The 13561-nt window shown below is 34.0% G+C and overlaps 2 protein-coding genes across 2 annotated transcripts; one reads left to right on the plus strand and one right to left on the minus strand.

Moving 5' to 3' along the window:
- The first annotated feature begins 1228 nt into the window (after positions 1-1228).
- LOC122309657 (phosphomannomutase) lies at positions 1229-5465 on the plus strand. The gene is made up of 12 exons (XM_043123202.1): positions 1229-1389; positions 1862-1948; positions 2169-2213; positions 2335-2401; positions 2794-2870; positions 3257-3292; positions 3714-3769; positions 3848-3947; positions 4080-4175; positions 4333-4422; positions 4823-4874; positions 5250-5465. Exons 2-12 carry the CDS (start codon positions 1880-1882, stop codon positions 5306-5308), a joined length of 747 nt encoding a protein of 248 aa, XP_042979136.1. The 5' UTR covers positions 1229-1389; positions 1862-1879; the 3' UTR covers positions 5309-5465.
- Positions 5466-7718: 2253 nt separating this feature from the next.
- LOC122309664 (bifunctional protein FolD 4, chloroplastic) lies at positions 7719-10794 on the minus strand. The gene is made up of 5 exons (XM_043123216.1): positions 10498-10794; positions 9606-9931; positions 8661-8897; positions 8380-8547; positions 7719-8137 (listed from the first exon to the last, which is right to left on the minus strand). Exons 1-5 carry the CDS (start codon positions 10682-10684, stop codon positions 7967-7969), a joined length of 1089 nt encoding a protein of 362 aa, XP_042979150.1. The 5' UTR covers positions 10685-10794; the 3' UTR covers positions 7719-7966.
- Positions 10795-13561: the final 2767 nt, after the last annotated feature.

Genomic DNA, 13561 nt, shown 5'->3' on the forward strand with positions numbered 1-13561 from the left:
TAGATAAAATGATGCCGTTTGGTTTAATAACAAACGACGTCGTTTAATCTGTATGTAAAACACAAATATAGGAGTGAAACGACGCAATTCCACTTAAACTTAAGTGGAACGGTGTCGTTTCATATTGATATAATTAAAAAAATATATTATTACATCAACTAGTTCAACGGTTTGAGCCGTTCTCAAACTGCGACCGAATGGACGATAGTCAGTTTTGCTAAAACTTTGCCGCCCTCTGATCGGTTCCTTGGCAGTTTTGGCCAGTCTGAGTCAGACACAGCCAGTTCTACGGTTTCTTGTACATCCCTAATTTCAAGACTACTACTACATCTCCCAAGCTCGAGAACCCATTGGATGAGGTAAAAAAAATATTATTTTTTTATTCTGTTCATTCATTTTTTTTTATTTAAATATTCTTTTAAAAATAAAAAAATTTACAACATTACTAAAAAATATTTTTTTAATCAGTAAGTAAAAAAATAAATACAAGCAGGACCAAATTCAGGTCCCAAAGCATTTCTCATGTTTCAATGAATTGTCTTATTATAAAACTGATTAATTGCAAAATCAATACTTTGAATTTTTACATTTTTGTAATTTGAAGTCACAATTTTCAACTGTTGTATTATTCATATAAGAATTTTAATTAAAAAAAAACTCGCAATTAAGAATCTCCATCAGATTTTCTTTAGAGACCTCAATTTTGAATTAAAACTTTGTATTCAAATACTTCGTTAATTTACTGATAGAAAATTAAGGGTATGATTGATACGAGACATAAGTGTACCATGTATCAGCTTTTCAAATATGCCACCACACTGGAACATTGAGTAAAATATATATATAATGAACATGGGAGTGGCATAAGAGTGGTGGCATATTTGCCTGATTTATAAATAAAGATTTTACATGCAGTCATTTTTTTATATTCTTTTATACATTTTACTAATGTGATAGGTTGCGTATTAAAAAAATAATAATATTACGTATAGTCCTCATTTAGAGATTACAATGCAGACATAGTTAATTTATCTTTAAAATTTGATAAAATTACTAAAATATTCCTCTAAAAATAATTTTTTCCCTCATTTAAGAAAGGTCTTGCACATATAGTTCTTATTTAAAGATTGTAAATAGAATTTTTTTTAAAAATATTTAATACAGTTAATTATATTAATAAAGTACAATACGTATAGAATACATAAAAATAATTTTTACTGTACGTAACACTACTCCTTCCGCAGATCTAACATCCTCACTCTCAAATCTCAACGACTCCTTGAACAATTTATATAATCCCGGGAACTCCCTTTGAGATCTGCGCTCAAACTTCAGTACCATTGAGACGAAGCTTAGCATTCTCTCACTTCCACTGTTGGGTTTCTTCAGGCAAGTTCAATCCTTTTCAACTTTATTCATTCATTTGATTATTCGATTTTGTTACTGTTGTTTGGACTTCCAATTTTTTTGGATTTGGTAGTCTGGATCCTACCGTGGAGTTGTGATTCTGGGTTTAGCGTGTAGTACTTGAATTTATCAACCAAATCTTGGATTTGGAATTGCACCCTTGAATTTCAGTCTGAGGCTCAAGTGCTTGCTGCCAAACACAGCTGCAGAATTTAATTTGGTTTCTTTGGTGGTTCAAGCATAAAACTAAATTCACATTCAAGTAAAACGAAAACAGACAGCTTTGGAATTAGAATTCGAACGAATTTCTAACCAATTTTAAAGTACTTCAAGATGTCTCTTGTCTCTTCACATATTTGAAATTGAGGATTAATTTCCCACCAATAATTTAGAGGAACTGATTTTGTAAGTTTTCATTGGACGCATTTTGATAAATCGGATTTTGGTGTGGCAGAAAAATATATTGACTGGAATGGCTCTCCGGAAACCTGGTTTAATTGCTTTATTTGATGTTGATGGAACCCTTACTGCTCCGAGAAAGGTACCCCATTTTCTTCTGAGAATCTGAGTTCCTTTTTTTTAATATCTTCTTTCTATTTTTTTCCATTATGTTGTTTTGATATGATTGGGGCCACAGAAACATAGAATCTATTTAGAAAGTAGTTACTGCTCAGATCTATTGAATTAAAGTAATTTACGTAAATTTTTTATATGGGCTTGAAATTTTTTTTGATCCTATGTTTCTTGCACTGAAATGCTAGGGGGCCACTCCAAAGATGGTAGAGTTCATGCAAGAACTCCGCAAGGTACATGATTGATTAGCATTAACAGTGGTAGTTTTTGAACTCTTTTGCTTTGTGTTTTCTCTCACCAACCCCCTTAGCACATTGGATAAAGTTTCCATTTTTCGTTCTTTTCTGAGTGCAGGTTGTGACTGTTGGTGTCGTGGGAGGATCTGACCTTAGTAAAATCTCAGAGCAACTTGGAAAGACAGGTTTGCTTTATCAATCTCTTAGCTTTTTGCTTATATGAGAGTATATCGGAAACAAGCTAGGAACCAAAAATCTGTATGATCACTCAACTTGTCTTAAAATGATCTGGGGATTCATCACGAATCTTGGCAAACAAGCATTATACTTTTTCCGTGTTTCGTTTTAAACTTCAACCTTTATAAGCCTCTGTGGGTGTTTTTTGCCTAATATATATATATTTTACTCAATGTTGCAGTGTTTGGCATCATTTATGTGGTCTATTAGAATGGCCCGCATTCTGTATCAAAACGGGTCTCAATAGTTCTCAAAACTGAGGCCAAATGCGGTTGTCTGCTTCTCTATGTTTAATATTTACATGATAGTGCTTATTGAGCATCTCTTTTTTTCTTTGCAGTTACTGATGACTACGACTATGTATTTTCTGAGAATGGCCTTGTGGCTCACAAAGATGGGAAGCTAATTGGCACCCAGGTATTGGTGACAGCATAAACCTGGAATACAAGAAAGCATCACTTGTGAAACTGATGGTTATATGATAGATATCTGCAAAAGCCTTGAGCTAGAATCATAAAGATGGTTTTGCTTAGGTTGCAATACTAAACTTCAAAAAGCCATTGATGGTTGTAATTAGTCCTTTGCCGAACCTATGTATATGTATATGTTCCCCATTCAAGTCTATTATTCTGACCAATTATGTATCGCCTCCTAGTCATATTCTTCTTAGCACGTTACCCAAGATTCAAAATGCATTTTTTTTTTTTTTTTGTATTCTTGGGATTTATGATGAAACTCTATTATCTTTTGCATATTCCCTATTTCTTTAACTTGATATGGCTATGTATTTCTCCCTTGTCCAGAGCTTAAAGTCATTTCTTGGAGATGATAAACTCAAGGTAAGAGCCTTCCTGCACTATTGAAACGATCTATTGAGTTAACTTTTTTGAAAACATCCAATGCATTATACTCCTGTGACTCCTACGTTGGCCCTCTTGGGGGCATATTCTTCTATTAAAAGGAGCTAGAACAATTAAGTTTCCCCTCTATGCATGTCTCTATGGCACATAACTCATTAGTGATGACTAAAAGCATCTGTTTGTTTTGCAAAGTTTATCTTCTGTTCTGCTACAGTAATAATGGATGGTGAGAATGGCTGTTGGGTCTGTAGGTCTTAGAGTTGCATGGTAGACTAAAAGCTGTATGCATAAAACACTTGCTCCCATGAACCAGAAATTGTTCCTGAGCTGATTCTGACACCCACTAGAGTGCCTGGAGCTGATTATTAATCTCTTGTCCTGGTGGATTGCCAATGTGCAGGAATTTATTAATTTTACGCTTCATTATATTGCTGACTTGGATATCCCTATAAAAAGGTTAGTGGAACAAAGGCCATAAACATTGATTCTTTGTCTGTGTCAAGCTTAGCAAGATTCTCTTCTTTAAATCAATAGGGGAACATTTATAGAGTTCCGAAGTGGAATGCTCAATGTATCGCCAATTGGGCGAAACTGCAGCCAAGAAGAAAGGGATGAATTTGAAAAATATGATAAGGTAAAGATTCACTGGTTCTCTTTTCTTCTGGTTTTATCCAGAATTTTAAATTTTCAGTTAGTCTGTTATCATACCATGGCCTATATGTGTTTGGGTATTTAATCTGGAACAAAACATGTACATGATTTTCAGGTTCAAAATATTCGCCCGAAAATGGTCTCCGTGCTTCGTGAGAAATTTGCTCACCTTAACCTGACATTTTCAATAGGAGGACAAATAAGCTTTGATGTGAGTTGTACTTACTGCTTGTACTTCATCTTTGTTATGAGTTGCACATAATTATTATACTACACCTCCATTACATTGTGATGTTTCTTGGATTGGTTTGGTGGAGGCAAGTGGAACTGCCTTCAAATCTAATTTTGGTACATAATGTTTGGATCAGGTTTTTCCTCAAGGTTGGGACAAGACATACTGCTTGAGATACCTAGATGATTTTCATGAAATCCATTTCTTTGGTGATAAAACTTACAAGGTCAGCCCTTTAGTCTCACTAATCATCTCTTTCTATTATTTCTTTTCTTTGTTAGTGATTGAGCTATGGTCCAATCCTGTCCTGTTGTATAATTACCCCAGTTTCTCAAGTAATAGCATTGTTGGTTTTGGTAAGAAATTATCACAGCAAAAGGGCAAGTTTGCTTCTTTAGATGACACTGAGAAAAACTTAGAAGAGATGTAGATATGCATCCTGCACAACATTGGAGTCAATGATTTTATTATTAACATTCGAGATATCCTGCTAGTGAAATAATGTTGATAATTATTTATTATGAATCTCAAATGATATTTCCATACTCAACCAAATTTTAGCCTTTAAATTTAGGTTACTCAACTCTTTATTCATATATGATAATTCTGACTTTTGGGTTGAGCAGGGAGGAAATGACCATGAAATTTATGAATCAGAACGAACCATCGGTCACACAGGTCAGCTCTATATGCTTGAACTTCAACTAATATATAAATTCCTATGGAAGTAAAAAATTCTTCCCCTTTTGCTTCAACGGCATTTAAATGCACAATTCCATTTCATGATGGATTAGTTTTATAACATAAGTGGTGCCCAACACAAAGATTGACCATAGAGGATAGAGAATGTGACATCTACTTATTTTTCACAACTCATGAATAATTTTTACATAGAAAGCCAAAGTTCTGTTTCAAATGCGAAAACAACAAATTGGATCAATTGCAAATGCAATTAGTTGAATGGGTTGTCATGACTGTAAAGCATCAAAAACTTAAATGCTATTATTTTACTATCATAGTGATTTGTGCCTATACTTTCTTTTCTTTTCTCAGTTACCAGCCCTGAAGATACAATGGAGATGTGTAAAACTCTCTTCCTTGCAACTTCTTGAGCATCTGGCCATTCTCTTCGACTGTGTGCCATTTGTAATTTATATTTATGAATAAGCATTTTTTTCCCTGAGCTACATGTATGTGCATGCTATGCACAGGGATTCTGTCTGTATGAAAAGATATTGTCATACATTTTTAAGTATGTTTCCTTACATATGTGATTTTTCTAACGAGCAATTTACATAGTGAGTGTCCATCAATTCACAACAATAAAACTATTGAACATATGGCATTCACAAAATTCTACTTGCTAACAAAAGGTGGAAAGAGTTTCACAGTATTGAGTTCATATAAGGCAGTGATCCAACCCATATTGAATTTGGCAAACTAGCTGCAAAAGTTTGCAAATATAATTTAGCTATTGAGTGCAAAATGCAGGATCCGCCGAAGCCCTTGTCTTTCCCTTCTTTTTCTAGGATATGGGTTTTACCAAAACCAGTTTACTAAAATAAATAAGAAAATAAAGTGTGTTTTCTTAAATTCCCCCCCCCCCCCCCCCCCCCAACTCCTTGCTCATTGAAATTGACTTTGCATCATTTGGTTATACAGTCAGATGTTTTGTAAAAAGTTGAATAAAATATTATTATAATATAATTTTTTTAATATTAGTTTTGTTTTGGGATTTAAAAAAGTTAAATTGTTTATTATATTTTATGAAGATTTGAAAAAGTTGTAATGATGAGATGAGATAGTTTAAATTTAAGTACACAAACTAGGCCAATCATTTGAGTCATCTCCCGGAAGGCGGAAATTGGCACCAACAAAAGCTCGTGAATATAACAAGCACAGTCCATGATTCGTGTGATCAAATGATTCAAATGGAAATAGATAATGCTTGATCACATCAAAGTATTAAAATAGAAAAAGGCCGGCAAGCAGTCTCCATAATTCTTTTAAAAGTAAGGAAAATATCGACCTAAAGTAACATTGAATCATGAGTGAGTGCATAAAGAAACATATTGAGCAATGATCCACCCCATCTATTGAAAGCAAAAGGCAAAAACTAGAATATTATTATTATTAAGTTGAAAACGAAATGGTCATGATTATATAATGAGTAATGTTATATACATTTGTAAAGTGTATGTGTCATATAATCATTTTGAAAAAAAATAGAGTCTACTATTAAAAAAATAATTTTCTTTTCACGTAGGTCTCATATTTGTTCACTTACATACACTCACGACTGCAAATATCATTTCCTTCAGATAATACTAAAATTTCAATATTTTTCCAAACCTTACAAATAATAATTAACAACCTTTTCTTTTACTTGATAAACTGTTTCTTTTTATCTTTTTACAAACTTATTGGAGCCAACTGGAGACTGTATATAAAGTTGCATAATTAGAGTCATTTTAATTTTATTTTATTTGAAAGCAGCATGTCTACTCAAATCTTTATTTAGTGTAACTTCTCAGCATACCCACTAGATCATCGACACCAATAAATTTAAAGATAATTTTAATTCCGCAAGTGGTGAAGAAAGATTATTAATATTATTTGTTCAGATGCTCGCTTGAAGTTACATCCAACGTTCATTTCCCACTTTATCGCAGTTTCTATAAAGAGAAATTATATTTGCACTATAGAGTATGTAAATCTCGTATAATTCTATTAAAAAAGTGAGTAAATATAAAATTTACAAGAAAAAATTAATTTTTTAATAATAAATTCCATTTTTTTAAAAAGAATGATCAATACTTACACAATCTATGATTATATCTACCATTATCCCTATATAAATACCAAAATTGTAATGCTTATTTTCTCTTAAGCAAAGACGAGGAAAAAAAAAATGATCAATGCATCTAAATCCGTGGTTTATTTGTCATCATGATCTTATTCATCTTCACTAATAAGTTAATTAAATTAATAAAAATTCTATATGCAATCACTTTTATATATTTCTTGCGCACTTCATTGTTGTGATTGACTATATTACTTTTTTTTTTTATAAAATAACTGTTTTATAAAATAACTGATTAACTATGCTACTTTTTTTTTAACCTACACAAAAGTAACTGCATGTACTCTTATATTAATCTTTGTTATGTACATTATAAATTCTTCAAATATTTTCAATATAAGTATTATTTTAATTTCTATTTTTTTTTTCCCCCCCTTCTGGTTTTGCTTATCTTTAATTTCAATGTGACAGAACTCAAGAGTTCATGTCCTTGCCACGAAAGCCTAGCATGGTCAAGAAATGATCTTCTAAATATGGATTCTGATTTTGGCTAGATACATAATACTGCATGTTGGTAGCTACGAGCTGCTTATATATATTTAGGGAACCTTTTTTTACATTAAACATGCATTACTCTGCCGTTGGTTGCCGAAGCTTTTGCTGCCGCGTACTACCCTTGCTGAAGTGCAATCTGCGGAATATTAAGGACTGACTGGGAATTCAAAATCAAGGAAATTTAAGTTTTAGCAACAATTACAAGGGGCCATAAAATGGACCAGCTGCAGAGACATTCAAGTTTCAGTACAATTGGCTGTAAAGTTCCAAGTTTGTGTGTAATTTAGAGTACCTACATCAATGCCAGCGCAAGCCAGACCGAGGATGCAACCCATAGTATAGATGAAAAGCGGATAGAACTAGTGAAACAAGCATCTTTCCAAACTCCTTGGAACATGTGATTCTGAAAATTTCACTGGAAGTTGTGCATCCTCTTCGCTGAGATGAGAGTATTCGAAAGAAGCATAGCTATTGTCATTGGACCCACTCCACCAGGAACTGGAGTAATAGCTGATGCAACTTTGCTGGCCTCCTCATAACAGACATCTCCTACCAAACGGTAACCTCGAGGACTTTTTGGATCCTGTCGCATACAAACCCATGAATGCCTCAGAAATGTGGAACCTTGAGTTACGAAGCAAGGTCTAATTGGCATAATCCATCCTCTTTCATTCTTTTGAAAAAAGTTGTTTTAAAAATTATCTGACAATCTAGTCAATGCTTCTTTGAAAAATACATTTTTGTTCACGGGTTTTTAAGGAAGAAATCAAGTCAGATGAGAGAGATAATTTAATATGACTGAAGTGACCATAGAGTTCTGCTTACCTCAACTGGATTAATTCCAACATCAATGATCACCGCACCAGGCTTGATCCAGCTGCCCCTAACCATATTCGGCTGGCCTACAGCTGAAATAATAATATCTGCCTGTCTTGTAAACTCCTCAGGGTTCTTGGTTCTTGAGTGGACTATGCTGACGGTAGCATCTTCCCTCTAGCCACATTTAGAAAATCACATCATTATCAAAATGGGCAGAAACAAAGTACAGAGGTACTGAATTTATGTAATGATCAAGATAAGTGAAGCTTGGGCAAATGAAATCTCACTTGCAGCAATAGAGCAGCTGGCATGCCAACAATATTGCTCCTGCCAATTACAACCGCCCTCTTTCCTTTGATACTAATTCCATATCTATGCAACAATTCTATGCATCCTTTGGGTGTGCATGGAACAAAAGTGGGTTCTCTACCTCGCATGGCAAGACGACCAATGTTCAGTGGGTGAAATCCATCAACATCTTTCTCAATGCAAACAGCATTTAAGATGTTCTGTTCATTCATATGCTGGTACAATTCGAAGAAAACAAGAAAATCAGTTTTTCGTGAACCATAGGCAGAAAATAGTTTATTAGGATTCATTCATGCTAACACAGTTAAAAGTTATGATTGCTAACCAAAAAGAGCTACAAACTATAGTATAATCTCTATATATAATAGTTTGTATGACTATCTAACACCAGGTTTATAAAGGAAAAGGGCTTGGGCATCCAAAGAAAACCACATTGTGCCAGGCCACCAATATTAAAGTCAATTGTGTCATAGCTCAAACATGTGCACATGACAAGAACATGCACATATTTAGAACAACAACAAAAATGCACCTGGAAGTACTTTATAGAGCAAAGCAAATATGGATGATGGTATGCAACAGAAACACTGGTACATCAGCCACAAAAATGATATCAGTTTAAAATACAAGATGTGACGTAAAAACACATTTCTCTCCTAATAGGAGACCTAGCTCAACTCACTGCCTCAATTCCAACTAATTGGGAGAGGCTACATTGAGAAGAATCAGTGATGCAAGCAATAGATGTTTGCTAGCATTAATAGAACCTATGAGGGATGGCAACGTATTGTACAAGGAAGCAGGATAGAGGTTTTTTTTTAGATTTTATACAAAAAGATAGATTTACAGTGTAAAATATCTTGTATACTTCTGCATCATAGCATTATTCAGCACAGAAAATATGGCCAGATTCAGAAGCATACAGAAGGCAGAGGTAACTGAACAAGGATTCCATGAACTGAAGGATCATCATTGAAGTCTGAGATAAACTTGAGTAATTCTTGTTCTGTAGAATCCTCCGGCAAACGTACTTCATAAGAATTGATCCCCGCCAACTCACACGATTTCTTTTTATTGCGAACATAAGTTGCAGAGTCCTTCCTATCCCCGACAAGGATAACTGCTAATCCTGGAACAACACCGATTGTATCCTTCATCCGAGATACTTCAGTATTTATCTCATCCCTGATCTGCTTTGCAACCGATTTTCCATCGATTACTTTAGCTGATGCCTCAGGGGCGATCAATGCTGTACAAAAAATTCAGTAAAAAATGTTTAAGCAAGATATTTAAAGGCCAAAAAATAAATTATAGAGATTACACCATCTTCACTGCCCAAACACAACTAAACTGGCCTGATCAAGAGGCAACAGTGAATGCAGTAAAGACACTGTTTACGTATCCGGACCTCAATTGTGGATAACAGGTAATTAGTACATGCAACTAAACAGCGAGCATTACTCAAATATCAATGTGGTAGAATCTAATTCTCAAGACACTTGAGTTTATCATCAATATAAAAATAAGTGGTTTCAAGTCTCTGACATCCCAAAGTGTCGTTGCATATGAAAACCCTACCCGCCCTCTATCAGTTAAACAATAAATTAAAACACAGCACCAGAAGATGCATGCTTACATATGTGCCGGCTAAGAACAAGCTGCATACTCAGTTCAGAGAATATAAATACTTGCATTTGTACATTCTGACATACACATACATGCTTTACATGTATTTAACAAAAAAAAAGTCGCGATTTTGGTTTGTTTTCCGACATATTCAGGGCAACCAAAAGAAAAAAGATGGGGGAGTTGTACCGGCGAGAACAGGTGACGGCGAAGCCGAAGAGTGAACAGCGAGAGTTTTGAATGTTCTCGGAAAGCTACAGAAAGGAGGTCGCCAATAGAGAGGGCCGAGTAGGAAGCGGCGAAGAACAACGTGTTGGTGGCTCATTGGGAGGAGCCGAGCAGTGGCGGAGGAGGAAGAACAGCCGCTGCAGACCATTGGAACCAGTTGGGTAATCGATTTCTCCTGCGAGCCTCGGTAGGAATCGTTTATTTATTCCAAAGATCAATTTTAGCTCGGTTCTGCTACTCGCCATACCAAAGGGGTTCTACATTCACTGAGAGCACTCCCCGATCAGCCAATTTTATTTTACTTTTTTACTTTTTTTAAAATTACTTAGACATTTTTAAAAAATAAAAAATATATATATATTCATTTAAAAACACTTATTTAACCATTAAATAAAAATAAATAATTAATTAAATTTCAATAGAATATTTCGGTAAAAATTGAAAGTAAACTTTTTCCATACCAAATGACCAATTTATACCTTTTTTTTTTTAATTTTGTTTTTGTATTTTTTTCACTTTTTTAATTTTATAACTAATTCTTATTCGTACAAAACTCAAAAGGTAAAAAAAAAATATATACAAAATAATAAAAAAGGAAAGAAATTCGGTCATTTAGTAAGTAATAATTTCCATTTTAATTAGGAGAGCCCTTCAAATAGAGAAATTTGATGGAAATACCTTTTTCAATTTTGTTTTTAACTTTTTGAGTTTCTTTAAAAGATATATCAGTTAAATATCATTTTCTATTCAAACAAAAGTTAAAAATTACAAAAATAAAATAAAATAAAATAAATTCATTCAGATTTTAGTATTTTGGGTGGTCAAGTATCATTTTCCTTTTAATTGAAGTATGCATGAAAAATAATTAAAAAAAGGAAAAGATTATCTGTCCTTGTTTATATACTAAATAAGTATAGGGTGTTGCTGGTTGGCCGCTGGTTCCTACCCTCAATTTTATTGCCAGATGTGATTGCGCCACATGGTGGCCACGTGGTTATAGATTAAAAAAAGGAACAGAAGTTCGATCCCGATCCCCATCTTCTCTCTCAAAACCCTAATGAGCCTTTGTTTTCCCTTCCGTTCAGAGAAAACCAAAATCGGATAGTGAATCGATCCCCAAATTCGAGAAGCAAACTATAGCATTTCCCAAATAGGGTATTCTCCTAATGAATATACTGCCTACTAGGGAGTGTATTGTTTCGAGATCTAGTATTCTAGCATCAGAAAAGCAGCAATTTTCTCTAAAAAACTTGCTAGAATTTCTTAATTTTTGAGAAAATGTCTTGTCGTGGTCCAAACCTTTTGGCACATTTTAGCTTCTCCACAACCCCCATCAATTCTGTATTTTATTTTCTGACAAAATATGCCAATGTATGAGAACTTAGGATTGAATCTTTTATTTCTTGTTCATTTAGTGATTTTGTAAAGATCTCCTTGGAAAGCTTTGGAAAATCGTGCTAGTACTTGGTATTCATTCAGCTAACATCCATTGAAGAAGGTTGAAGATTTGTATGGAGGTCTTGACGGGGTAGATTGAATTTCAAACATAGATCTCTGAGATTTCCATGCATAGGGGCTGTAGAAATCCTAGGACTAGAGATGTTTTGGCAAATTTTCAGGGTTTCGGAGTCTTCAAAAGTCCCAAGACTGCCATCAAGCTCTCTTCCAAAACTTATGTTTCTCAATTTTGTAAGTATTGCTTCTAAAGATGAAAACAAAAAATAAGAAAAAGAAAAAGAAAAAATTGCGGGTACAAATATATGGGAAAGAGTTTAATGCATGCAAAAACAGGTTAATGTGTGAGTAATGGTTATAGATTCTCTAAAGTCAAGTTGATGGTGCAAACTCAGGAAATTGAAATTGGAAGCAATACTTACAAAATTGAGAAACATGAGTTTTGGAAGAGAGCTTATTGTCAGTTTTGGGACTTTTGAAGGACTACGAAACCCTGAAAATTAGCTAAAATATCTCCGAGTCCTAGGATTTCTAGAGGCCCTATGCATGGAAATTCAGGGGTGTACATTTGAAATTCAATCTAACCCCGTCAAGACCTACGTACAAATCTTCAGCCCTTTTTAATAGATGTTAGCTGAATGAATAGCATGATTTTTCAAAGCTTTCCAAGGAGATTTAGACAAAACTCCTAAATGAATAAGAAATAAAAAAAAAAAAATTCAATCCTAAATCCTCATACTTTAGCATACTTTGGTAGAAAACAAAACTCCGGACTGATTGGGGTTATTGAGAAGCCAAAATATGCCAAGAGGTCCATACCACCTTTTGGAATATGAATACCCTCCAACAGGATATTTTTTCATAAATCAATAGATCTCAATAAGTCTTTCTAAGAAAATTGTCGCTTTTTGATGCCATACCAGACCTCGAAACAATACACTCTCAGTAAGACATATATTCATTCAGAAAATACCCCCTTGGGAAAATGCTACGGTTTGCCACCCGGTTTTGATTTCCTCTGGATGGAAGGGGAAGCAGAGGCTCATTAAGATTTTGAGAAAGAAAGTGGGGATGGAGATCGAACTTATGTCTGCATTTTTGTTTAAATATATAACTACGTGGCAAAGTCACGTCAGGCAGTAAAACTGAGCGGTAGGAACCAGCGAGCCGACTAGCAACATCCATTTATGAAGGGTGATGCTGCCCCAAGGTGGTGTACGAGTTTTTCTCCATTTTTAATTTAAAATTTATTTTATCATCTTTCAAAAACTCCTAAAGAATTTTCACATCCAAACGTATTTATAACAGACCCACGCTTTATTAAAATTCTATCAAACATCATCTAAGATATTTTTATAACAATTCACACACCCATTTATTAAACCATCGTCCATCCAAACATCCCCCAATCAAATGAAATCACAAAAAATAAATAAATAAATAAAATTAAATAAAAATAAAAATGAAAAAACTATTCGCATAAAAGTCTACAAAGTTCTAACCCTACTTTTCTTTATCTTTTCTTTTAATGTATCAAAAAATAAAATAAATAAATAAATAAATAAAAATA

This window comes from Carya illinoinensis, chromosome 1, assembly GCF_018687715.1.
Source record: "Carya illinoinensis cultivar Pawnee chromosome 1, C.illinoinensisPawnee_v1, whole genome shotgun sequence".
Classification (NCBI taxonomy): domain Eukaryota; kingdom Viridiplantae; phylum Streptophyta; class Magnoliopsida; order Fagales; family Juglandaceae; genus Carya; species Carya illinoinensis.

Coding starts and splice junctions, on each gene's coding strand:
- LOC122309657 (XM_043123202.1), top strand. CDS start 1,880: ATGGCTCTCCGGAAACCTGGTTTAATTGCTTTATTTGATGTTGATGGA. Junction 1,949..2,168: donor CCCTTACTGCTCCGAGAAAG/GTACCCCATTTT, acceptor CTGAAATGCTAG/GGGGCCACTCCAAAGATGGT. Junction 2,402..2,793: donor AGAGCAACTTGGAAAGACAG/GTTTGCTTTATC, acceptor TTTTCTTTGCAG/TTACTGATGACTACGACTAT.
- LOC122309664 (XM_043123216.1), bottom strand. CDS start 10,684: ATGGTCTGCAGCGGCTGTTCTTCCTCCTCCGCCACTGCTCGGCTCCTC. Junction 8,548..8,660: donor CAGCTGCTCTATTGCTGCAA/GTGAGATTTCAT, acceptor AAATGTGGCTAG/AGGGAAGATGCTACCGTCAG. Junction 8,138..8,379: donor TTGGAATTAATCCAGTTGAG/GTAAGCAGAACT, acceptor TGTATGCGACAG/GATCCAAAAAGTCCTCGAGG.